The sequence below is a fragment of the Pituophis catenifer genome, unplaced genomic scaffold (assembly GCF_029215685.1).
Source record: "Pituophis catenifer annectens isolate HBS135680 unplaced genomic scaffold, rPitCat1.0.hap2 SCAF_9, whole genome shotgun sequence".
NCBI lineage: Eukaryota > Metazoa > Chordata > Lepidosauria > Squamata > Colubridae > Pituophis > Pituophis catenifer.
The window spans coordinates 17030954-17057240 of record NW_027256889.1 but is presented as its reverse complement, the minus strand read 5'-3'; the positions used below and the strand labels follow the sequence as shown (position 1 = coordinate 17057240).

General features: G+C 39.8%; 1 protein-coding gene across 2 annotated transcripts; it reads left to right on the top strand.

Moving 5' to 3' along the window:
* Positions 1-2342: 2342 nt before the first annotated feature.
* Positions 2343-25074, top strand: ZDHHC18 (zinc finger DHHC-type palmitoyltransferase 18). 2 transcript variants are annotated; one of them, XM_070950106.1, is made up of 9 exons: positions 2343-2816; positions 7194-7279; positions 8115-8264; positions 13216-13353; positions 14023-14071; positions 15142-15244; positions 15882-15991; positions 18220-18319; positions 23403-25074. In XM_070950106.1, the coding sequence occupies exons 1-9, from the start codon at positions 2563-2565 to the stop codon at positions 23586-23588; spliced, it is 1176 nt and encodes a 391-aa protein (XP_070806207.1). In that variant the 5' UTR covers positions 2343-2562; the 3' UTR covers positions 23589-25074. The 2 variants fall into 2 exon arrangements, with proteins under 2 accessions (XP_070806207.1, XP_070806205.1); XM_070950104.1 differs by having other exon boundaries at positions 7119-7279.
* The last annotated feature ends 1213 nt before the right edge of the window (positions 25075-26287 follow it).

Genomic DNA, 26287 nt, shown 5'->3' with positions numbered 1-26287 from the left:
GACTTCACTCCTTTCAGCAATTTCCCCCACTATTTTGTGAAGGGACAGTCTCTTCTTTCCAGCAAGTATTTGATCCACTAGGCCAGGGGTGTCAAACTCAAGGTCTGCAGGCCAGATCCAGCCTGCAGGGTGCTTAGGTCTGGCCCACGGGGCCACCCTGGAAACAGTGAAGGACCAACCCGCAGTGCTTCTGCCAGCGAAAATGGAGCTCGGGGGCTGCGTTTGGCCCCCTGGGGTTTGGTTTTTGGCTGCGACAGCCTCCTGCAGCCCTCTGCCAGCGAAATTGGAGCTAAGGAGTGCCAGTTTTAGTCGGCAGAGCACTGCAGGAGGCCATCCCAACCGAAAACCGAGCCGGGGGGGATTGTCCAGGCCACCAAAGGTGCCCCGGACATGAGTGACATTGAGCTGGACACGCCCAGGTCAAACACAACCCTGATGCGGCCCTCAATGAAATCGAGTTTGATACCCCTGCACTAGGCTAAATGTTTTATGAACTCTATGGGAGAATCAAATTGTGCAATACTGTTTAATATGTTTAGTGATTATCATTTCTTTCTTACTTTTATTGCTTTAATGTTTAACCCAAACAGTCTTGAATATTCTTAAACAGAAAGATGGGGTAAATTAGTATTTCAGTATACATGAAGAGTAACCACCGTTTGACTTTGTATATCCCTGCAGTTGCTGCTTTTATATATCAGCAACATCATATAAAATACATAAAAACAGCATATATTGTTCCAACTTTTGTCAGTGACAAAAATGACATAGAATTGGAAGTGTACACTTAAATTCAGTCCCTAACTCATTACAGAATTTAAATTAAAGCAATCCTGACAGATTGTTGTCTAGCCTCTCCTTTTTTTTCTCTCTTTAAAGTGCAAAGTGATAATTTTAACAAACACAAAGCTTGTTTTCAATACTGCCTTATACAATAATGTGACAACTCCAAATACTGGAAATCATTGGAGTAGTGTTTAAACAGCCTGAATAACAAAGGAGAACTTATACAGCATAGGAACAGAAAATATCTTAAAAATTGATTGTAAGCTGCTCTTCATGCCAAATCCTGATTTTTTATTTTTTTTTGCTTTAATTTATATGCCGCCCTTCTCCGGAGACTCAGGGCGGCTTACAATGCGTTAAGCAATAGCCTTCATACTTTTTGTATATTTATACAAAGTCAGTTTATTGCCCCCACAATCTGGGTCCTCATTTCACCTACCTTTGAAAGGATGGAAGGCTGAGTCAACCTTGAGCCTGGTGAGATTTGAACTTGCAGTAATTGCAAGCAGCAGATGTTAATAACAGTGCTTTAGTCCACTGTACTACAGGCTCTTCTAAGTAAGCTGTTCAGTAAGCTACAATTCTCACAATGCAAGATACACAACCAGCCAAAATAAGACAAGCGTGTTGTGTACAGATAGTCCTCAGCTTACAGCCACAACTCAGCCCAAAATTTCTGTCGCTAAGTAGGACAAGTTCGGTGAGCTTTGTCCCATTTTATCACCTTCCTTGCCACAGTTAAGTGAATTGATGCAGTTATTAAATTACTAACATAGTTCTTAAATGAATCTGCTTTCCCCATTGACTTGACTTGTCAGAAGTTCGCAAAAGGCGATCACATGACCCCAGGACGCTGCACCTGTCAGTTGCCAGTTGCGTCTGAATTTTGATCGTGTGACCTTGGAGATGCAACGGTTGCAAGTGTGAAACACAGTCAAAAGTCACTTTTTCAGTGCCATTGTAAAGTCACTAAAGAAATGGTTGTAAGCTGAAAGCTACCTGTACAGCGTACAGTGATCTATGACAGGGATCTCCAACCTTGACAACTTTAAGCCTGGGGGACTTCAACTCCCAGAATTCCCCAGCCAAGTTGCCAAGGTTGGAGACCCCTGGTCTATGAAACAAGCAGTGAAATAATAATATGTATTAGATGTGGTGCCTCATCATTCTTTATTCTGGAAGCAACTTCAAAATATTGGAAGGGGGGGGGAAGAGTAATCTCCCATCTCCATCAAAAGCAACGAATCCTGCAAACGGAACCCCCATTTCCCTCCCAAGCCGATTTTTTCTAATCCAAGAGTTTATAAAATCCGGAAGGCCGAAGGCCCCGTCGGTCCTCCCAGCAAACGAGTTCCGATTGTATCTCGGCGGCGTCCGCGAGGTACCTCAACGCAGGGGGAAGAAGAAAGCCTGCCGGTCGCTCTGGCCGGAACACGGGCACGCGCGCGTGCGTTCTCTGTGGCGCGCATCTTTCCCCCCCCACCTCCCCCCCCCCGCCTCTTGAGGGGAATTGGCGGGAGCGGCCCGGTGAGGGTCGCGGCCCTGCAGTGCGGGCTCCCGGCCGGCTTGAGGGGGCGCTGCGCCGGGAGGGCCGCGTTGGGAAGGCGGGTGTGGGGAGCGCGTGTGTGCTCGGCTGCTGGTCCTCCCTCCCTCCCTCCTTCTCTCTGTATCGGAGAGGCAAAGCGGCCCGGTTTCTGCCATCCCGGCGCTGTGGTAGCGCCGCCCGCGGGGGTGGCCGCCGCCGCCGCCGCCGCCATTGCCATCACCATCACCGCCATGAAGGACTGCGAGTATCGGCAGATCCCGCCGGGCACCCCGGCTGCCCCCACCGCATCTGGACCCCCGAGCTCCGTAACCACCAGCACTGCCCCCGCGACTCTGGCTTCGCGGCCCCGCCGCAAATGGGAGGTTTTCCCCGGGCGCAACCGGTTCTATTGTGGCGGGCGCCTCATGCTGGCGCGGCACAGCAGCGTCTTTCTCCTCACGGTCGGCCTCATTGTGGTCACCAGCGGCCTCTTCTTCGCCTTCGAGTGAGTCGGGGGTGGGTAGGTGGGGGGAGCCGCGTGAATCATCTTCTCCCGCGTCGCTTTTATGGACGTTGCCTCCCTCGGGTCGCTCCCTCCTCCTTTTTTCCTGCCTTCCCCAATAAGGTGGTCTCCAAATCGGTGGGCACTGCAACTCCCCGAAAAGGCTCCCTCCCGCGGCCGGGGATGCTGGTTGTTGTGGTCCCCGCCCATCTGGAAGCCACCAAAGTGGGATGGACAGCACAGCACCCCACATTCTGAAATGTGTTACTGCAAGGAAAGGTTTCCTGGCAAACGGGGAATTCTCTGGGACTTCCTCCTAGGTAAGCTCATAACAAGAGTGTAGCCAGATTTGCTGCAGATGTTTTACTCAGGATCCTGTCATGTCAATAGGGCTTTTAAGTAAATCCGTAGGTGCTAAGTTAGTGGCATAGTCTAGGGAGATTCTCAGTCGTCCAGGTCATGGTTGTCCCAAAGGTGCTTTTTTCAAAAGACAACTTGACTTTCTGGTTTTTCTTTGAAGATGTTTCACTTCTCATCCAAGAAGCTTCTTCAATTCTGGCTGAATGGTGGGCAAGGAACGAAAGAAGTGAGAAAGAGAAGGAGGGAGGAAGGAAGGAAGGAGAGGGAGGAAAGCACGAAGAAATTGAAGTCTATGGAGATTCTCAGGCATCCAGGTCATGGTTGTCCCAAAGGTGCTTTTTTTTTTTTTTCAAAAGGCAACTGGACTTTCTTGTTTTTTTTCTTTGAAGACGTTTCGCTTCTCCTCCCAAGAAGCTTCTTCAGCTCTGACTGATGGTGGGGAATGGAAGGATTAGTGGTATACGCTTTTGTGGACTAGAACCTGTTGCTTCAGATTAGAATCTAGTCCTCGGTGGTAAATATATTACATTAGAATTGAATTGCAGTGGGGTTAGATTTTTTTTAGCCTTTCACATATGCCCTATATTCAATCATTATAACTGATAATTTCAAGAGGAAGGAAATTTCAGTATAGTAATTGGCACCTGCTACTCTGTAGCTGGAATCATATACGTTGCAACATGGAAAGCTGTACAGGTAGTCCTCAATTTACAACCACAATTGAGCCCAAAATTTATGTTGTTAAATGAGACATTTGTTAAGGGAGTTTTGCCTCATTTTACAATTTTTCTTGCCACATTTGTTAAGCGAATCACTGAAGTTGTTAGTAACACGGTTGTTAAGTGAATCTGGCTTCCCCGTTGTCTTTGCTTGTCAGAAGGTTGCAAAAGGTGATCTCATGACCCCAGGACACTGCAACTTGTTGTCAAGCATCCAAATGTAAATCACCTGACCATGGGGATGCTGCTACAATCGTAACTGTGAAAAATGGTCACAGGTCACTTTTTTCAGTGCCATTGTAACTTTGAACATTCACTAAATGAACTGTTGTAAGTTGAGGACTACCTGCAATATGGATTGCTTGATCTTAGCTTATACATTTAGTAAACTCAACCATTGTCTGTGGGCATTTGGTGTTTCGGGGGAAGAGGGGGAGAGATGAAGCCCAATACCATTGTAATAAAGGAACCCTCAGGGCTCAAGCCTCTCTTCTCTCCTCTTTAATATTTACATGAAACCGCTAGGTGAGATCGTTTGCTGGCAAGAGATGCTGCATCATCAGTACACTGATAATACCTAGTTATACATTTCCACCACTGGGCAATTGACATCATAGTGCTGACCAATTGCCTGGATGCTGTGATGGTTAGATGGGCAGGAACTAACTTCAACTACTTCAACTGGACTCTGGCAAGACAGAGTGACTTTGGGTTTTTTGTCCCCAAGGTTCTATATCATCTTTGATTGTCAATGGACTTACACTCCCCTGGACTTTTCTAGTACACAATGGACTGATGGTTCCTGCTCAAAGAGCAGGTGGAAGTCCTGCCTAGAGGGACATTTACACAAACTTCTTTTGTATGCCAGTTGTATTCTTTCCTGGACCAAGACGCCTTTGCTCACGGTCACTCACACCTTAGCAATTTCTGTTTTGTTTACTTCAATGTGCTCTACACGGCACTACCTTTGAAGACCACCCAGAAGCCACAATTGAGCCAGAAGTCACAACTGAGCCAGAACGTAGAAGCAGGCACAGCTTTCTACGCCCCTACATTTGCCTGGATTACTTCCCTGATGTGCAAGTTGCACTGGCTTCCAGTCTCCTTCCAGGTGCAATTCAAGGTTCAGATTATTACCTTTAAAGCCTTAAGTGGCATGGGACCAGGTTATTTGCTAGACTGTAACTGCCCTTCCCATTAGATCAGATAAGTGGCAGATTCCAGGTTCGTTCCATGAAATGTTGGCATCTATTGGTACTTAAGAACCATTGCCCTACGGAAAACTGCCCCCTCCCCAGTAATCCAACAGGCCTCCACCCTTTTAGTTTTCCTGTAAGCCATAAAAACCTGGCTCTTCATCCAGGTAGAGTCATGGGAGTCTGCGGTTGATTGCTGGGGCATCTTGTGAGAATGATTGAGGTGTTAGCTTTTTAGTTTGTTTTTTGTAATTTTATGGTTGTTGCGAGTTGTCCAGAAGTTTGCTTATAAAATGGGCAGCTATACAAATTGTTTAAATAAACAAACCTGAAAGGAATATTCCTCCAATTAAGGATAATTTAAGAGGAAAGTGACTGTTCAGACAAAATAAGGCATCTTATCCCATTATATAGTTGTTTATGTGAAACAGTTGGAAGTGGACATTGTTAATCAAGAGGATCATTAAGTTACAGCAAATTATTGGCTAAAGATATAGCATTAATTGTTCCAAAACTCTAGTTATATATTTTAGAAACCTTTGATTTTAAGGTCTCTAAAATCGAGAATTTTAGTCATAGGTTCAGGTTAATCTTGCAAAAACAGAACTTCGAATTTTTATTGTACAAGTATTTAATGGACAATAAAAAATAAATACAACCATTGATGTTAGGTTTTCTTTTACTCCAAAGGGTTTAAATAATTTATAACTAATTTAAAAAACAGCATCCAAGCTGATTTGACTAACTGGTTGAAGCAAATCTTTCTTGATTTGAAGAAATACATTTCAAAGTTCATAATGAAAGAATGGCAGCATACAATTGGGTGGAGCTGTGATTAATTTTATAATCTGGAGGATTGAGAAAGACTAGAATTTTCAGACAATATTTTTTAATTGCAGTTTATTTTAGTTGGATACAAGACTAGCCTTTCAGAGCAACATTTAGCTGGAAATAACATTTTAACATTGACATTTCTTCTTTGGTCATATCCTAAAATTAAGTGATTGGTAGAACCACAATTCTGGCTGTAACTTTGAGAATATATGACAGATGGGGAGCATTACAATCACATAAGTAAATCTTAAAAACAGCATAAAAAATGTTTAGAGTCTAAATTTTAAAGCTGACATCTTCTAGTATTGTTTGGCCTCCCTAGAGCATGTCACCAAAATACCTAATGTTTCACTTCAAACATGGAGAGAAAACAAGAAACAAATATTTTCTTTCCCTCTAGAGAAAAAGCATTTGGAGAAAGATACTGTATCTGCTGTTTAAAAACTAAAGTTTACAGTTTTAGAATGTTGTATAGTGAAGACATCTTGCATTGCAAGAAGGTTTCAGGTGTGGAGTCAACAACCTTGGGTAGGGAGAATTGGCAGTTGTCATTTGACATATTTGGGAAAGTTTTAGGGGCACTGCCCCACAGAACACTAGGCATGAGACCCCTGCTTGTTAAATTGGGCTTTACGTTTCAGTTGAAACTGTTGGCTGTTATAAACTTGTATTGCCTGAACTCCTTGACTGGGTGGATGGGCTAGTAGTAGAGTTCCTCAGATTTATGCACAAAATTGTTTTTACATAGCCAATTCAAAGAATGGTATCTCTTATTAATACAGTCAGATCTAGTTTTATTTGTTAAGAACCCAGTTGAAAAATCAATAGAACCCTAGTTGACTATGTGAACTGAAATTAAACTATAATGTGGGAGATTCTAGTTTAGGCACAGTGTTAAGGGAAAAATGCTCTAAGTGCTATCTATATAGTATTGTTTTTGAGAAAGACATCATTGAACAAGTATATACTGAAAGCATTTAGCAAGTTTCATCCCAGAAATATGCTATAAATCCTGTCTGTGAGATAGGTATCTTTGTATCTTTTTCCTAAAAGTTTTAAGAGAGCTAAGCAGGTTATGATATAATATTTGTTAGTTGAAGGAAGCAGCTTGGCTAGGAAAAGAAACCAAGCAATGAGTGGAAAATTAGTGTGACAAATGGAAATTCAGTTTAAATAATGTTTTCTTTACTTTTCAGCTGTCCATTCCTGGCTCATAACTTGACCATGGCCATTCCTATCATTGCTGGCATCCTGTTCTTTTTTGTCATCAGCTGTTTGCTACAAACCAGCTTCAGAGATCCTGGTATTTTGCCCAGAGCCACCCCCAGTGAAGCTGCAGATCTGGAGAAATGGATTGGTGAGGCTTATTGCATTTCTTTATGGAAAAATATATAAGGGATGCTATTAATGGTATTTATCCAGAATTGTCACCCTGGCATTTTCATTCTTGAAATTATCTATAGAAAGTGTGCATGTCGTGTCAGATCAGGGCCATTTTATGCTTTAGTCTTTGACTAATTCCAATAATTAGTCTTTGACTAGTTGATAGGAATCCATAATCTAATAGTTACACATTTTACTTCTGAAACTTTTATATATCCTGGTTCTTTCTTTTGCTTAAACTTTACAGCAGGCTTATATAACCATAGTATGTAGAACCTAGAGATATCATATTCACAAAATGGCATATGATCAGTCAACTTTTTCATATTTTTAAAGTGGTAGCTACAGAGATATTAACAGAAACAATGAAGAAAGGTCCGTTTGGATTGTCCTTTTAATTTTTGAGGTAATGTAGTTTTTAAACATCCTTTTTCCTGGGCCTTTTTAAAATTGATTTACACCAACTTTAAGTGAATGATTCTGAATACGGATTGTTTGAAACATCCCACTATAGTGCATCTCAGAAATCATAATAACAGTGCTTAGATACGAGGATTAACATTTGTATATATTAGTCTGAAAGAATTGCTTCAGGAGTGAATTCTATTTTTCATTTGTGGCCTGCTACAGTTCAGATAACATGCTATCATTTCAGAAAGACAGCAATGAATGATGTGGATGGGTTGTTTGGATCTTAGTTTAGATGGAGACTTGATAGAAGATTATCAATATGCATTCAATCCTTGCTTTAGTCTGGTATTAGTCAAATCTTGGATGAGTCTAAGAGGTGAATATTTTTGATTTCACAGACAACCTCGGCACTTCCACTTATCGGCCACCTGCCCGAACCATGGAAGTTGTAATAAACAAGTATATGGTGAAATTGAAATATTGCTACACGTGTAAAATGTTCCGTCCACCCAGGACTTCCCATTGCAGTGTCTGTGACAACTGTGTTGGTAAGATCAGAGTGAGACTTTTATCCTGTGAACAATCAGGATTATCATTTCCATTAAGTTATTTTTCTGCTTTTGTTGAATGCAGAAGCATTTGAGTTCACATTTTGTGTTGTATGTTCTTTGTTTAAATTTGATTGTTCCTCAGAGGATAATTCTGAATATAATAGAGAGGGTTTCTCATTCTGCTTGTGCTTAGGAGTATTTCCTAAGTAGAAAGATTTCCTATTCAGGTAGAAACTTCCCAAACTCACATACAGTGATTCAAAAAGAAGATTATCAAGGTTTCTTGTGATAATATCCAAAGGTGCCTGCTATTCAAAAATATGCCTGGATGCGTGAGTGTAATATTGTAAAGTTTGAATCTTGCCTTCTTTGAGCTGCAAGAGAATATTTAGAAAAGTCTGAGCAATGAAGAATAAAGGGTGCTGAGTATGATTTTGCTTCAAGATCAGCAAGATTTCAGACTTGGTTAATTCTTTTTTTTCTTTCCCAATCACCATTCTTTCTACTTGTCTGTCAAACAAATTGCCACCCCAATAAACATCCCTCTGAAAAAGAGTACCTACTTCAGATTGGAAAGCCTATGTCTCTCTGCTGAGGTGCTGTAATGGTGAAAGTACATGATATAAGGCAGGGGTGAAATCCAGCAGGTTCTGACAGGTTCTGGAGAACCGGTAGCGGAAATTTTGAGTAGTTCAGAGAACCAGCAAATACCACCTCTGGCTGGTCCCAGAGTGGGGTGGGAATGGAGATTTTGCAGTATCCTTTCCCTGCCATGCCCACCAAGCCATGCTTACCAAGCCATGCCACACCCACAGAACCAGTTGTAAAAAAATTTGGATTTCACCACTGATATAAGGTATATCTGGCTTTTCTACCGTGTCTCTCCCCCCCCCTCCAAAATAAGACTGGGTCTTATATTAATTTTTGCTCCAAAAGACGCGTTATGACTTATTTTCTGGTTAGGTCTTATTTTTATTGATTGATTGATCGATTGATTGATTTGATTTATATGCCGCCCTTCTCCGGAGACTCAGGGTGGCTTACAATGCGATTTTGGGGGAAATATAGTACCAAACATTTTAACTAGGGCTTTTTTGGGGGGTAGGGCTTATATTACAAGGATTCTGAAAAATGATGCTAGGGCTTATTTTCTGGTTAGGTCTTATTTTCGGGGAAATGGTATATGGTCACAATATGAATATATTATATTAATTAAAGAGCTTCCACTGGGAAGAAAAGGTGACTGGATGAATGTATGGCACTGGTAACTGAATTTTTAAATATGCTAAGATATATTTGGTGGCTGCAAGCAAGGATAAGTGACAGGCAGATATTAAGAATGATGAGAATTACTGAAAACTTAAAGAGCAAAGAAGTAGCAAGCCATTTCCACTTTTAAGGAGATGTTCATTTCTTTCATTCTTGAAGCATTTGTAATAATGAAATATTCCTGTAGCACATGTTAGTTGGGGAAAATAGTTACAGGCATATCAAGACATGAACCAAAGTGTGGTCACACCCAAAAAAAACTAAACCTTGCCAGGATGTATCACTCTTTAGGGCAAGGGGAAGGTGTGGGTGAGGCAGTCTACTTTTGAAGTAGATCATTGCATTCTTGAATTGACATTTTCCCCTCTTTTTGAGGGCAGTGAGTTATCTTTAATGAATCCAATCTGAATAGAAATCTACTTTATCAGCCAATTTCATGTATAGTCATGGTTTTAAACAATAGAGCGAACACAGTTATTGACTCAAGAGCTATATGACTACACCTATGTTAGATTAAATTGCCTAGCAAGAGAGGACAGGCATATCTGTCAAAGCCAACAAAAAGGTTTTGCTATGAGAAATGGTAAACTGTTTAGGCACATGTATAATATCTTTCTTCAATGTACTTTAAGCAGATTGTGAAAAGGAAGAGAGAGTATCTAAGGGAGCACACAATAAACTGCAAATAGAGCGGATAAAATTAAAGTTTGGATAGCATTGGCATACAATTTGAATGGCATTGACATTTCTTGAATAAGTAAGATAGCTAATGTTTGTCTTGAAACAATTTGCTTGGCTGTAATAATGCTATATAATGACGAATACACATTTTAACAGAGCTGATAATACCCAAATGTTGACTGATTTGAGATCAAGTTCCTAATAATTTACCTGTTGAAAGGTGAAATTGTGGGATGGAAATAGGACTTTGAATAATTATCTATGAGTTCATAGGTGGTGATCCGTGCAGCCTGGAACAGCTGATAGGCGGTATTCCAGGAAGCTGATCCAACCGCCAATCAGCTGATCATGCTAAATCAGGCTGTGCTGAAGCTGGCCAAGCTGTTTGCTGTTTGCTGCAAGAAGGCAAATTGCTAGGAGGCAAAGGAGAAGCAGATTTTTTTTTCTTGTTTTCCTCCCCCAAAGCTAGGTGCGTCTTATAGTCCAGAGCGTCTTATAGTCCGAAAAATAGGATAATTGCTTTCATCCTTCATATGGGTCCATGATATCTGAGGAACTGTTTCACCCTGATGGGACTAGCCCATCCCACTCATTCCAGAAGAAAGGACTTACTTTGGATCTCTTCAGCCAAAGAATTTCAGCTGGCAGGGTTCAGGTGATAAGCCTTTTCTGCTGTGGCCCCCACCCTCTGGAAAATTCTCCCACCTGGGGTGGGGTCTACCCCCACACTCCTGGCCTTCTGGAAGAGCCTAAAAATGTGACTCTGCTACTTGGCCTGGGGCCCTGATAGGTGCCTGCTGCATTGGGGTTGCTGATCAGGCAGAGAAGATCAGCTCCAGGCCACCTATCATCTTGCTTTTTAGTTTTTCTATTCCATTTTTCTCATTTTAATTGTTTTCTAGATTTTTTTTACATTTATTATATTATAAGCCTCTCCCCCCCCCCGCCAAGTATCAATGAGATGGGTGACAAATAAATAAATTAATAAATTAATGTAATAAATGAATTAATATTCCCATCAAAATGTTGGCAGTTGTCAAGCAGATTGAAATTTCTAATGGTTTTATCATAGCATTTTGATTTTTTCCAAATATGCGGATAGGAGTGTCAAGGAAAAGGGGAGATGTCAGGGAGCTAAGATAATCTATTTTTAAAAGTAGAATAATAACTCAGGTATACCGGTAGATATATATCCTTTTCTTGATATTCATGAATGACCTTTCTTTGCTGTATCCCAGCATTGGATTGATTTGGATGTGTTCGAAATTGTTCTGCCTTTCTGCATTTTTTCCAAAGTGATCCTCTGGGAAAAATTTCACCATGGCCCAAAGAACTACAATGCTTTTCTAGTTCCTAGTTTATTTACCTTTAGTTGCCAACTCGTTCTTGACACTGTCATTTCCCTACTTAGTGAAAAGAATTATTTCACTTTATTGTTTCAGCATCCTGAATGCTTCCATTTTACTAAAATGCTTAGTCCTTCTTTGTTACTCCTAAGCCCCAAAGGTTTGCCAATGCATAGCTTTGTAAGCTGCAAATAATTAGTTTCCTACTTGTTTGCTACATCAACAAATCTGATGAACGTATCTGTGAGTTGGGTTTCTGGAGAAACTCATATTAGAACTGATCCTCCTGCCTATTATCTTGTCTGTCCCCAGTGTCCTCTGCAGTCTATTTCTGGCAGTTCAATACTGGGGGGAAGCTAGTATTATGTGCATTACAAGTAAATCTGGCATCCTAATTTCTGAACAAACACGTTAACTCTGGTTGAATGACTTGTGTGAATGAACTTTTCATTCCCTTTTCATTCAGTTATGTGTCTCTCATTCTAATACAATGGTAACCAGTTCCCTAAAGCTAGTAGTCAGATCTCAATTCAGTAAACTTGTTGATATTTCAGCAGAAAAGCTAATGTTGATTGCTATCAGAGAAAAGAAAATTTAAAAACCACAGGCTATTTCATATTCCTTTCTTTTTGTGTCTTTGAGTGAGTGTTGACTTCTGGTGGGTCCCTGGGCATGCCCCTTCAGTTTTCTTGGCAAGATTTTGGAAATGGTTTACCGTTGCCTTCTTCTTAGGGCTAAAAGAGAATGATTGGCCCAAGGTCACACGGCTGATTTTGTGCCTAAGGTGGGCCTAGAGCTTACAGTCTCCCAGTTTCTAGCATGAGGTCTTAATCACACCAAATTGGCTCATTTAATATTTTAGAACTCTCATTACATACACATTACCAAAAGAGAGCCTGATCCTAATGTATTGTTTGTTTGCAATGTTTACATTCCATTTTTTCTAAGAATTCAAAAAAACATATACAATGGTCCCCCTCCCATTTTATTTTAACAGCAACTTTATGAAATAAGTAAGACAGCAAGAGACAAATAACTGACCCAAAGTCCCCCAGTGAGTTTCATGACTGACTGACTGACTGACTGACCGTAGACCTGAATGGGGTCCTTTGGAATCCAGCACTAACCATTGGTTACACTCATCCTCTAAAATTGTTTTCTGCATCACTTGTAAAATACATGAGGGATGTGTACAAAGAGTGTCGATCTGGGAAAATATCATTTTGGGAATTCCAAAACTTTTCATTTCCTTCCAGGTCACAGTGAACCTCCTTTGGACCATACTGTTGTACTGGCAGTTGTATAATGCTTAAAATAAATTCTCTGGAGCAGAAGTGATTCTTGATGTTCTGAATGTAATTTTCTAAATAAAATTGGACCAAATAAAAGTGAGCCAAACCATCCTTGGCACATCTCAAACTACTTATGATCCAGAAAAGTTGCTTTCAGAGATTAACAAACTATAAACTTGCAGTGCCATGTTCTGGAGTGAATGAAGATAGAAATAAAACAGTCAAAGAGTTCTGAATTCCTAGAACAATTTGTTCCCAGATTGGCATATTATGTACAGTCCAAGTACCGGTATATATCCTCCTTGAGCATGTGAAATGTCATTCCCTTTAATACTGTGTTTTTGTTCCTTTTCCCCTCAGAACGATTTGATCATCATTGCCCCTGGGTAGGCAACTGTGTGGGGAAGCGGAACTATCGATTCTTCTATGCCTTCATCCTCTCTCTCTCCTTCCTAACAGCCTTCATCTTTGCTTGTGTCATCACCCACCTTGCTCTGCGTAAGTATAGCCTGTTGTCAAAGTTGAATGTCACAGAGCTCTAGGAAAGTGTGAGGAAGTTCACTGTGTCTTAAGTCACAACTGAAGAAAGAATTATTTAGAATAGATGTGCATGAACTCCCATTCCAAATCTACATTGGCCCCTCCTAACCCTCAGGTACAAACCCAGGAATCTCCTGAAAAACTGTCAAATAGTATTTTTAATGAGGGCATTTATTAAATATGTAGAAAGTAATAATAATACCTACAATAAATAAATAAATCAAAAAACGAATGTGGGCCATACAGTAGCCAAACAAAGATATTAATATAAATATCTGTAACAAAAATAACATTGAATATATTTGTTAATGTACTAAATTTGAGCAATCCTATATATTAACCCTTTCCCAATCTAAGCATGTTGGATTACAACATCTTTAGTTCACAAAATCAGTTTCAAGAGGGAGTTACTTGTATGGCTCAAAACCTCTTTTCTATCTGAGATCCTGGGGATCAGCACTGTTTAATCTTCTGTACGTTTTTGTGGTTAGAGAAGGAAAATAGGAAAAGGAAGGAATATCAGATACGGTTCACCGCCTTGAGTTATTTATAACAATAATAAAGGCAAGATGAAAAAAAATCTCTAAAAAATTCCTTCCTTTATCTCAATGTCTGTTTGCTTTGCAGGCTCCCAGGGAAACGATTTCCTCACTGTTTTGAAAACAACACCAGCAAGATATCCTTTCAATATCTGTTTCTTCCCTCTTCCACTTAAAAACCCTTGATAGTGTTTTTTGAATGTATTCAACAAGAAATGATCATAAATGGGAATCTGAGCAGTTCGTGGGAGTGACAGTCCTAACACATGTAGAGAATGTAAAGTGGGAGTTGGCTGATCTAGGGCAGTGGTCCCCAACCTTTTTATCGCCGCGGACCAATCAGCCTTTGATAATTTTACCGTGGCCCGCTGAGCGCGCGCAGGGGTAGGGACTTTGGGCCACACGTGCGTACCTGCGCGGGGCTCTCTTCCCTGGAGCCTTTGCGCACGGCCCAGGAGCTTTTGCGCACGGCCCAGGAGCCTTTGCGCTGCAGCGTTCATGTCCCCCGGCCGCTGCGCGGCCCGGTGCCAGGTACTCCACGGCCCGGCACCGGTCCGCGGACCGGGGGTTGGGGACCACTGATCTAGGGAATGAAGAAGACTTTCTCCCAGACCTTTTGTCCCCCTTCCCTTTTGGCAGGTGTTTCCTAAAATCTGGTATTCATTTGGTCCATGCAACTTGGTGATTCAAAAACCGTAAAAATAAAAATCCAGTGCCCTCTGTAGAGGTCATCCTTTAGTGATGATTAGCTGAGGCAGGCCTGTCTCAAATTTAATATCTCAAAGCCAGATGGGGACTTTTTGATTTCCCCAAGGTTTTTTCAATCTGTGTTTTAACTTGACTGTGTAGCTGTGCTGTTGTTGCACTGTTTCACTCTGTGGCTATCATTTGCTTTATTGCTCATGGTTTAACTTTGTCTGTAAATCCGTTTTGAAAATCTTTTAAATAGGATTAAATAGCAAAGTATTAAAACAGCTGGGGACTCTTTGTCCTGAAGTGCAGAATACATTTTCCCCTGATGAATTTATTGTATCATTAATTATGTCTTTGGGTTTATTTGTATATCATCTTTCCTTAAAAAATTATGCTGAAGTGGCTCAGATGCATTTGGTGGGTGGTGACTACTGGTAGGAGTAAAACTTTGGCAGAACTTCAGCAAAATGAATGCTCCTCAGTCACAAGTATTATTCCTTAATTCCTAATTTACTCTGTTGGAATTGGTGATTTGTTTTTTTTCAGTCTGGTCTATTTTTGGCCTCTCAGGGTTTCACACTTACTTAATTGCCTCCAATTTGACAACCAATGAGGATGTGAGTAAAAATATTGTTTTCAGTGAATAAAAGTTTAACATTCCAAATAGCCATCATGACAGCTTTAAATCGGTTTCTTGAAAGGCACAAGATTATGTTTAAAATATTCTTGCTTTGTTTTGTTCTAAAGCACAGTGGCTATAACATTTATCGTTGGTGAAAAGATAGACATTTCTGCATTCCAAAATAAAAAAAAAGGGCCTTTATTTCTAATGAAAAGATTTGAATAATGTTCTAATTTTTAGATTGGACAACTCATAGCCTCCCATAATGTCTAGGCGGTATAGCCAATGATTTGGAACAGCTGGCCTTTACTTAAATTAATAAATGTTTCAAGATATCTGTGGTGGGAAGGGCAAGCGATACCACAACCCAGTCATTTATGTACCTGTATCTGATAATCAGGATACAAATATGAGTTTGCATGTTTTGTCTTTCTTTTGGGGGGAGGGGACCTTATAGCAGACACCTATGGCATCAGTTCTGTAACCTGAATTCCTACACATATATGTGCAAATATATCATGGGACTAGTTTTATCTGATGTATAGTTAACTGTGACTCTCATCTAAGTAAAGACAAACCAGCAAAAGATTTTCTGGATTTTTCCTAACCAATTAATCTCTTTTGGATTGTAGCTCAAGGGGGCATGGTCAAATAAGAGAGGTTCTGAATTTGCCAACCCCTATAGCCATAAAAGTGTCCTAAACAACTGCTGTGCAGTGCTCTGTGGGCCATTTTACCCCAGGTAAGGAAACATGTTCCTAGATGGACTCTGTATTCAAATGCCTGATGAATGATCCTGCAATTGCCTCTTGTTCCTGTTTTCTGCAGCCATTCATGCAGGTAGAAAAAAAGAGAACAGCAGCCAGTACTTTATGATCATGAGAATGATCCATCATTCACACAGTGAGAAATATATAGGTATTGTAAAAATGAAAGTTAAGTGGGGGAATTTGGTCTCTTGACTGATACAAAATAGTTCCCTTTGTGTAAAACAATGCAAATTATGGACTTAGAAAACCAAAACAGAAAGAAATGAAAAAGGGGGAAAGAAGAGAGCTAAGGAAGTGGAAACGACAGGGCTAGAAATTAAGTTTTAAAACATACATATTGCTGGGTGAAAGCGTTTGCCTGCCAGAAACAAAAGTTCTAAATTCACTCTTTTTTCGCTAACTAAAAAATATAATTTTCTACAGTTTAATGCCTGCTCTTGAGGCAACTATCTTTGTCAGCTTAATGGTTGTCCTAATCATTGAAATTGGTTAGGATACAATGTAATGATGTCAGTCTTCATCGGAAAACCTCATTCTGCCAAATGGCTTACGTAGACTTTATAAAACAAGCCATTTCTGCCAGTGAAGTTACAGTTTAGACCATAAGAAAGAAAAGGGTTGAAGAGACACAACAAAAGCATCAGATCTTACAATAAAAGCAGGTGTGAATTTGGGAGATAGAATATTCTGTTTTTCTCCAGACCACTTTGATCTGGTTGTTCCTGGAGTTGTTTGGCCATTTCCCAAACTTTATAATCCCCAGAATGGCAAAGTGATCCAGAACATTCCAATATAATCAACCTCTGAAATAAACTATTTTCAACACTCCTATAAAATAGCACAGTCCACTACTTACAAGCACAATTGACCCCAACATTTCTGTTGCTAAGCAAGACAATTAAGTGAATCACTGCAGTTGTTAAGTTAGCAGCACTGTTGTTACATAAATCTAGCTTCCCCATTGAGCTTGCTTGTCAGAAATCACAAAAGGTGTGTTTAATGATCCAAAGACACTACAACCTTCATAAATACATGTTAGTTGCCAAGCATCCAAATTTTGATTGTGTGAGCGCAGAGATGCTGCAACGATCATAACAATAAAAATGGTCATAAATCCCTTTTTTTGGTGTCATAACTTCAAACAATAACTAAACAAATGATTGTAAGTTAAGGACTACCTGTACTTATAATGACCTGCTGGAATGGGGACAGTTCAGAAAGATCAGCTGTTTAGAACTAATCTTTGAATAGAGCTGATGGAATATTCTATTTCCATCTTGTTCGGCTATAGCTTTTTAAGCAAAATTGATATTTGACAATTGCAATGAGGAATTTTCACTTAGGATACAGTTTCCTTGAGATCAGATGCAGCATTAAACGTAAATATTCTAGGTAATCTCATCATAAATCCTTGTTTAGTGGCAAGGAGCAGAATTAGGCAAAACAAATTATTATTTCAACACTTATTTTGAGATAATACTAAAAATTATATGGAGAATATGTACAAAAAATTGTTGAGCAAGAGATTACCTGTTTTATATTTTGGAAGGATAATTTGAATGAAGTTTTACATTTCTGTCTAGCTATTTTTCCTGGTTGACCTTAATATATCATTTATTTCTAGAATTGTAATGGAGAATAAGTTATAATATTCTGATGGAACCCTGCAAAATGTGTTTAGTATTTAGCAATTTTAAAGTAATTTCAGTAGACTGCTGTACTGTATAAATCAAGTGGGGCAGAGTTGAACCATATTCAATTTTTTTTGCCTCTTAAATGGAGCATTGAAGGTATTATTAATTTTTTCAAATGTTGGCTATTTATTTATATGGCTACCCTACTCACAATTTATCACTTTTTCCTGAAAAATCCCATGGGCATTTGACAAATTGAGTTTATTTGATAGCTGCCTACTATAGTGTTTACTTTTAAAAGTTCTGATCAACAATCAGATCAATCTGTACATAGACCATTTGCCTTTGTACTTCTATGTAATTCCTCACTAAATTATATCAAATTTCTTGTTTGTGATTGAAAGCCCAGTTAGAATTCTCATCCGATCTCTAATAATGAACTGATGGGGTAAATGAGAGAATTGTTGTTGCTTAATTGTTTTAGCATTATTTCTTATTTGCATAATTAATTAGTAATCTAACCTTTTCTCTCCTTTTTTCTTCCCCTCCTTGTCTGAATTGTCTAGTTTAATAGATAGAAGAGGATTTGTCCAGGCAGATGCTGGGACTCCCTCTACTCCTAAGGGTGAAATCCCTTCCTTTGGAACAAAATCTGATGCCAGCATGGTATGAGCCAACATTTTAGCAACGCTGACATACGTATCTTATGCCTACCTCCAGCTGGTGCCTCTCCTACCTTTTACCATTATCTGGGCTCAGGCAGACAGCTTCATGGAGCAGAATCTCCAGAATTCTTATTCAAACCAGAGGCCACCTTCTCTTGCATTGATTTTTAATTGGTTTGGTTTTTTTAATATTTTGGGACTTAACCGGCCATTTTTCACTGCTGCAGCTAAGGTCTAGGTAGGACCTGCCGTCATCTTGAGGGTTAAAATACTTAGAACAGCTGGTTGGGAGATTCCAGCTTCATGAGAAATATCTTTTATTGGAGGTTTTGTTGAAAAGATTGGTAGAAAAAGGCATAGCTACTTTGCATATGGAGGTGTTGTAACAGAATTGTCTCCTAAAGTATTCTGCATACTTTATTTGTTCCAACAATATTAATGTTACACTGTTTGTCCTGCCATTCTGCCTGAATATTGCAAAGAATAACTGATGCTTCTTAAACTGTAACATGAATCATTTGAAGACCCAACACTACCTTGCCTTACCAGCAAATACTGCTTGCTGAGGAAATTAGCCTGAGTAGCTGTTTTGGGTAGAAGATAGAAGTTCCCTAGAAATGATTATAAAGAAAGTCTACAAAATCAGAAGCAGAAAATTGTTTCTCAGTCTGGGAATTGACTCAGGATTGTCCTTGTCTATTTCATCTGAATCAGGATCAGAACACTAAGCTTCTAGAGGTTATTTATTTAATAGTAGGAATGAAATTAAAGAGATCAGTTGGAAATTCTTAAATTATGTCATTCCAGATGAGTTGTATTTACCTGGTGCCTCTGGACAGCTGAGCCACTTTTGTATTGGGTTTGGAGATTTGTATAAGTAAGGCATGTGGACTAAAGGCCATTTCAGCAAAACCTTCATGTATACAAGCATTATCCAAAACAGAGTTATTATAAGAAGTCTTTTCACTTGGATCTCTGATCATTTCTTAAAGATTCTTAGGAGGGATCCTGCTTCCTCATGCTGAATTTTCTTACTGTCCCACAGTTCCCATCCCATGGCATGAGAGAGCCCTTGCCTATAGGGGGAAACTAGATACTTGAAATGTGTTTATTAAAAGCTGCTGGGAATTTTTGCACAAATTTTATAGTTTTTTTTCTAGCAATGTTATTTTGTCTTCTAAAAAGATCCTTTTTACTATCTGTAAACCTGTGCCCAGAAGGTGTTTTTTAAGTGTTATATCTTATTTCTTGGATTTTACCAGCCAGTAGGAGGAAATGGGGAACCTGTAGAACTTGCTCATCCAAGGTGTTAGGTTTCATTTCTTGTACTGTAGTCGAAAACATCTAGAAACTGCCTGGATGGGTTAATCAGCTATGCAACAGTAATATTCTCCCTACTGACCTTTGAAAACGGGGGTTTAAAAGAAATTGAATAGGATTTTATATTTCCAAGAAAACAAAGAATAAGCACATAAGTGTATTATCCATCCTGCTTCTGCAGAAGAACTGAGAAGCACCCTTTTTGTGTAAAGAAAAAAAAAATGCAGTCACTGTGGTCAGGAGTTTCCCACCATTCTCACCTTTCTGCCAATATATTCCACTCACTGTTATGGGCTGTGTTTTGAGTAGCTCCATCATATTCAGCAATGGAAACCACTGCTCTGGGCATCTGGATGACTTTGATAGGAAGATTGAGTTGAGAAGCAAGTTGTCCAAATCCTTTAAGCTGAATCATGACAACTGATCTGAAGTAAGGTTGCTCATCTGTAGGTATATTTTTGTACCCTTCCTAAAATGTTTGACATTACTAGAAGGAATAATGCTGTATCTTCAGCATGTCTGTTCTAAGTTGGAGCACTTCATGAAGAAGAACAAAGCCAATTAACTGCTATGGCATTTCTTTGCCTGTTTTATATTTTGGTTAGTTTTTCTGATAAATTAAAGTTGCAAGAATGGGTAGTACATATCACCGGTGCTCCCTTTCTGAAGTTTGAGTCTGATTTTAAAATCAGCTGAGTCATTAGGCAAAAGCCACTTAGATGTTCTGATGAGGTGCAGAAGCTTCCATAGCAGCTTCCAACAGCTAAATGTGGCTGCTGTGATATGTGATATAATTGTATTTATATTCTGATGCATGCCACACCTAAGAAAGCCTCTGTATAACTCTCAGAATCTCCAGAAGTATTGCTGATCTGAGGACTCCACTTTCTGATCACTGTAGAGCAGGAGTCTCCAATCTTGGGAACTTTGAGACTTGTGGACTTCAACTCCCAGAAAAGCTGGCTGAGGAATTCTGGGAGTTGAAGTCCACAAGTCTTAAAGTTGCCAAGGTCGGAGAGCCCTGCTGTAGAGCATACTTCTCATTCTGAGACAGTTACGAGGTCTTTTCCAATGGTATGCTGGCTGATGTATGGGAGAGTATTTTTATTCTGTGCCATTTAGATAAGTGCCAAGGCTGGGGTATTTTAATAATAGTAGGCTTAAACTTAAAGATTGAGTCTGCTATATCATCGGTTCTGCCCTTTAAGATCCCTGGACTCAGTGGAGACAATATCTGTCTCTCCTGGTTTCTATCACCTTGCATGTCTCTGAACAGCTGAACTGCTCTTGTTCCCAGAGCAGCCACTTCCATGGCTCTCAACTGGTTGGTGTTTTTTTGGAGGTAGCCTTATCTGTAATCACTTATATGTGAGAAGTTGGCTAATGGAACCCAAATGGATCTTGGAGCTACAGTAGGTGCTCAAAATAATGTGGTTTTGATCTCCAGAAGGCTGTTCATAACTTATTTCTTTCAGAAATTTAATCAGAAGGGAGGGGGAGAAGATAATTCTGGAAGAGTTTTTATTGTTAGGAAAGAGAAGAGTTGTTTCTTATTGAAGAAAAGTTTGTGTTGCTCTCTTAAGGCATTACTGTATAACTTGGCGGGGAAAGAAATTGTAAGCAAGTGTTCCATTTATGAAACACTCTTACGATGACTAAATCTTTTGTAATAAAAATGTTTTTTTAAAGAGCTAATTGTTTTCAGTTTTATATTTCCATTTTCCTTATTTGTTAAATTAAGACAAATTAGTATTTGAATATCTTCTAGACCAAGAAGCTGAATTTGGGCAATTTCAGGGCTGCTGATTCTGGAACCCAGCAGGCATAGAAACGGATGCTGGACATAATTCCTTATAATGAAAGGTGGAGATTGGAGAAAGATGAATCTGTGTCCTGTTAATTGGAAGTTTTGTTTTAGTGCAGGGGTCCCCAAACTTGGCAGCTTTAAGACTTGTGAATTTCAACTCCCAGAGTTGAAGTCCACAAGTCTTAAAGCTGCCAAGTTTGAAGATCTCTGTTTTAGTGTATTGCTTCAGAGTTGCTGTAACTAAAGCTAGTCAGAAAGAATGCATTTAACTGCTCTCGCACAGTAGCTGTGTGCTATGTCTGTCTTCTCTCACTTCCCTACCATCCCAACCTGTTCCCCAAACCCAAGCCTGCCACAATACATAATCTCTGGTGTCTTCTTCAGGAGGATGCCTGCCAGGACTTTGCGATATCTTGCACTGCCTGATGGGATAGTCCCTCCCCACAGGATGGGTTAGTACTGCTCTCTGAAGGTTAGCTGGTAAGAATTTTTTTCTTCCTCGCCATCACCCAGTGATTCATCTCATTCTCACCACATGAGTGTTCCAAGTCTCAGTCTGAATTGTTTTCCATGGTTACGGGTCAATCATCCATCCATGGCTTAAGTTTCAAGGAGGGTTCTAAGGTTTATAAAGTGCCAAGAAGGATTTGAGGGATAGACAAGGAACCTGTGGAGCAAGGCAGATAAGACACTATATAAATAACTACACATCAGGATGAAGAGGTGGACATTATGAAAGGCTGCACTCAACATTGGGAAGGCTTGAGCTAGGGTGAAAATGTTAAATTTTAGCACAAGAGACATCTGTTGGCTTTGTCATTGGCGAGCCATGATATATATTTGGCTATGGCTGTGCTATTACTGTCTCCAAGAGATTAATTCCTGTAGGTTATTATCTTTGGTGAGGAAGTACATGTCATCAGATCTGCCGCCTCTACTTTCCCCCCTTAAGAAAGAACAAAGCTGGAGAATATTTTTAGTTACTTTACTCATTAATCTTCTTTCCTTGCCTTACATCTCTTATATTCTTGCATAGAAAAAGCAATTGTTGCTTACTGGTATTTAAGTGAAGGCATCTAAAGGAGAAGCAACTGGAACAACAAGCAATCTGTAAAGCTAACTATTTCTCTTTGGTGTCGTAAACAGATTTGCATAGGGCAAAGCAAAGGAAGAATTCTGGACCTTTAGCCATCTGCCTATATTCCCAGCTGGGGGGGAAAAAAACCCAGAAGCACAATAGAGGCTTCATTGCAAACATACAGAAATTGGTGCTACATATTTTCATGTGACCTCAATGTACAGCCAGTCCAGCATGTTTAAATATGTCATTGTGATTGGAGTAGTCTAAAGGGGGCTGTCATTCATATATTCTTGCATGTCTAATGAAAGTTGACTATATGCATATCCAAACACATTAGAACATCCACATCATATGTGATTTAAGAGCCCCCTCCCCCCTCAACCTCTGGGCATGATTTCTCATTTCTAATGTAGTAATAGAATTTATTGTTACAACGGATGCTATGGGTGGTCATGAAAAGATTTGGGAGTATGTGTCGTATTTGGCATATATCTGAATTTTACTGTTTCATCATAGGGGAAGGTATTTTTTTTTGTCTTTCATTCTCTTATATGTCCATGTAACATTCTTCAGGAACCTTTTATTTTGTTTTTTTCATCCTCCCTTTTCTTTGTTGGATGCATCTAATATTTCCCCTCCTGAGAGTTTTCTTCATCCAAGTGTTTCGGAGCAAAAGCTGCATTTTTAAAAAGACATATTCCAGATTTACCTGCATTGTACTAACTTTCCTTTTCCCGTACTTTCCTTTTCTCTAGCTTGCCTGCCAATGCTAGGCCTGTGATGATCCTTCTTTCACTGCTGCTTTCATTTACTAATCCTCTCTTTTCTTCTTCCTTTTCCCTCTCCCAATCCCCTCCACTTCTTGGGAACATCCAGTATGTCCAGGGCACAAAAGATCTTTTGAGGACCCTCTGCGCCTCGTGGCAAAACTCAAGGCGAACCCAAGAGACCCCTGTCAAATATCTGAAAATACAGCCGTTGCCACCACCTGTGCCTCTCAACCCTCCAGGGCTATCTAATTTTTCTATTGCTGCATCACTTTCTTTGTCCCAGCAAAAATAGGGAGATGCCACCGTGCACAAGGAAAAAGCTATGCCAAGCCCTCAAGGCTGGAGTGGAGGTGCTCCTGCTACCCCTGGGGTTTGAAGCTTAAAGCCATACAAATCAATTCATCTGCTGTGAGTGCAATTAGAGGAAGTTCTTTTGGCTCCTGCATTTCAGACCTGGTTCAGGGATGTCCCAAGCCTTCAGAATTCTTGGGCGATTTATACAGTTATCTAGGTTGGTACCTTGTACTAATCAATGACACCGATCCCAATCCAGTTCTGTTGTCTAGAATCAGTGTTTCCAAAGCACACTACGCTTGCGTCAAACGTGATGCAGTTGGTCAACGTTAGCAACTTTTCAAAAACAATGCAATGCACTGTGAGCCAGTATTCAGGACTGTGTATGCGTGTGTTTGTGTGTCCGTACGTGTGTGGCTTGCATGATTCTATAGAAACGTAGACAAAATACGGGATAAGGGATCTAGAACTTTCTGGGACTGTATGCTTTTTATTTTGCTTTAATTTTTCTCCTCCAAGCGAATTCTAAACATTATTATTTGGAAGGTACGCTTGCAAGTGTCTATGCAGTTTCTGCTAAAATCTCAGAAGTAAGATGAACCTAGATTTCCATTGACCCAAGTGGAGATCTAGCACTCGCCATCTTTACAAAATGAGAATTATGCAACTTTATAAACTTATGTACAATAAGTCAACTTGCCTCCTTTCTATTCTGCAAAACCTAGATGCAAAATTGTATGTGTGTGTTTGCGTGACACGTGTTTCCTTCTGTATTAAGCACAGTACGATCCACAGCTCTGCTACGTAAGTGTTTGGGTCTGTGGTGCCCTCAACTATCATGAGAGGATAGTTTGGGCTGGATCACATCAGTTTATATAGACCTATCCTGCTGAAATTCAAGCTGCTATAGCCAGCAGGGCAAGATTGTGCAGAGTCTGAATTGAAAACTTTTTTAAAAACTCTATAAGAGATGAGAAAGGGGTATGTGTACTCCTCTGAATATAGTTAATTTAGTGTTTATACTGGTAACTGAACTTGAGTTTTAGAAGTGGCTTAGATTTTTCTCTACCTTTTTCTTCTCTTCCGCTTCTCCCCTCCCCCAATCTATTGACACTAGTGTTTTGTAGTATTAGGTAACAGTTTCTGATAAGAATTCTTTTCTTGCTTCACCTATTGCACATAATTTCTAGGACGGACAAGACGTAAATCAGAACAGGGGTTTATAGGAAGGCTTATTCCAGCCTTTCCCAACTTGAAGTCCTCTGCAAAGATGTTGGACTTCAGCTCTCATCATTCCATTCCCCATGCCGCTTGGGAAATAGAATTGAAAATCTAACACCTTTGCATAGGGCACAAACTTCCCCAGATTAATTCCCTCTAGACAACAGAACCAAACTTGTTTGACCTCTTCGACCGTATTTTTCTGGAATTTGAAATCCATTTATGCCTTTCACTTTTGTAACAATAAAACTTCTCCTATCTTACTCTCTGACTCTCTGGTTTCTGTATCAAATCCATTGAAACATATTCTCCATATCTATCTACGCATGTGGTTTATTAGTTCCCCTTTTCATGCTGACATTGGAATGTAACAGTGTAATAGAAGATTGTATGTCTGTGTCTATGTGATTTTGCAAGTGCCGGTTTCCTGTGCATCATTCTAAAAATGAAATTGCTATGCACAAGGAGAAAGTTTGGAGATAGATGCACATTCTACTTATTCCTCTACCAATGAAATCTCATTGTTTTAACAAATAGAGTCTAACCATCTAAATGGGAAATCTCTTCCATCTGTGTAAATGTCCTATGCAATTTAGAACTGAACTTGTCCTTTAAAAGTTTTGTGCTCACATTTGCAGGACATATTTGAGCTCTACAGTTTTACTTGTTACGTTGCCCAAATCTCAAAACTTTGTGAATAGCTATAGATTTAATTTAGATTATTTTATGATTGAGCAGCCCAGGCCTAGAATGTGAGGCAAATTGGAACCACTCCTGTAGTGCTGTTCTACTTTCCTTTTTCATCCCTTGTGGCTACATTTGAAAGCAAAGGCCCTGGGAAAGGATTAGGTTTATTCATCTGATATTCATCCCTTATTCATCCCATGGCCATCATCTCTAAATATGGATTTTTGTGGGCTTTGTGTGTATTCGCAAAGAAAAATGGAAAATCAGCAAATACAGGTAGTCCTTGACTTATAATCATCCATTTAATGACCATTTGAAGTTACAACGGCACTTAGAAAGTAACTTATAACGATTATTTCACACAACCATTGTAGCATCCACATGATTGGAATTCAGATGCTTGGCAACTGGCATATGTTTATGATGGTTACAATATCCCTAGGCCAGTGGTGGTTTGCTCCCAGTTCGCACCGATTCGCAAGAACCGGTAGTAAAAATTTGTAGTAGTTCCGAGAACCGGTAATAACATTGGCTGGCCACGCCCCCGAACCGGTCCCTGGCCGGGTCGCTACTCACTTACCCCGCCCACCTCATCAGAGGCTTTTTTAAAAAAAAAAACAAACTTTTAAAAGCATTTTTTCTACAACCTCTTCGGCTGAAGAGGTGGTAAAAAAAATGCTTTGAAAAGCCTCTAACGATGTCAGCCGAGTTGCCTGATCGGCAGAGGCTTTTCAAAGCATTTTTTTCTGCAACCTCTTAAGGTTGTAGAAAAAATGCTTTTAAAAGTAA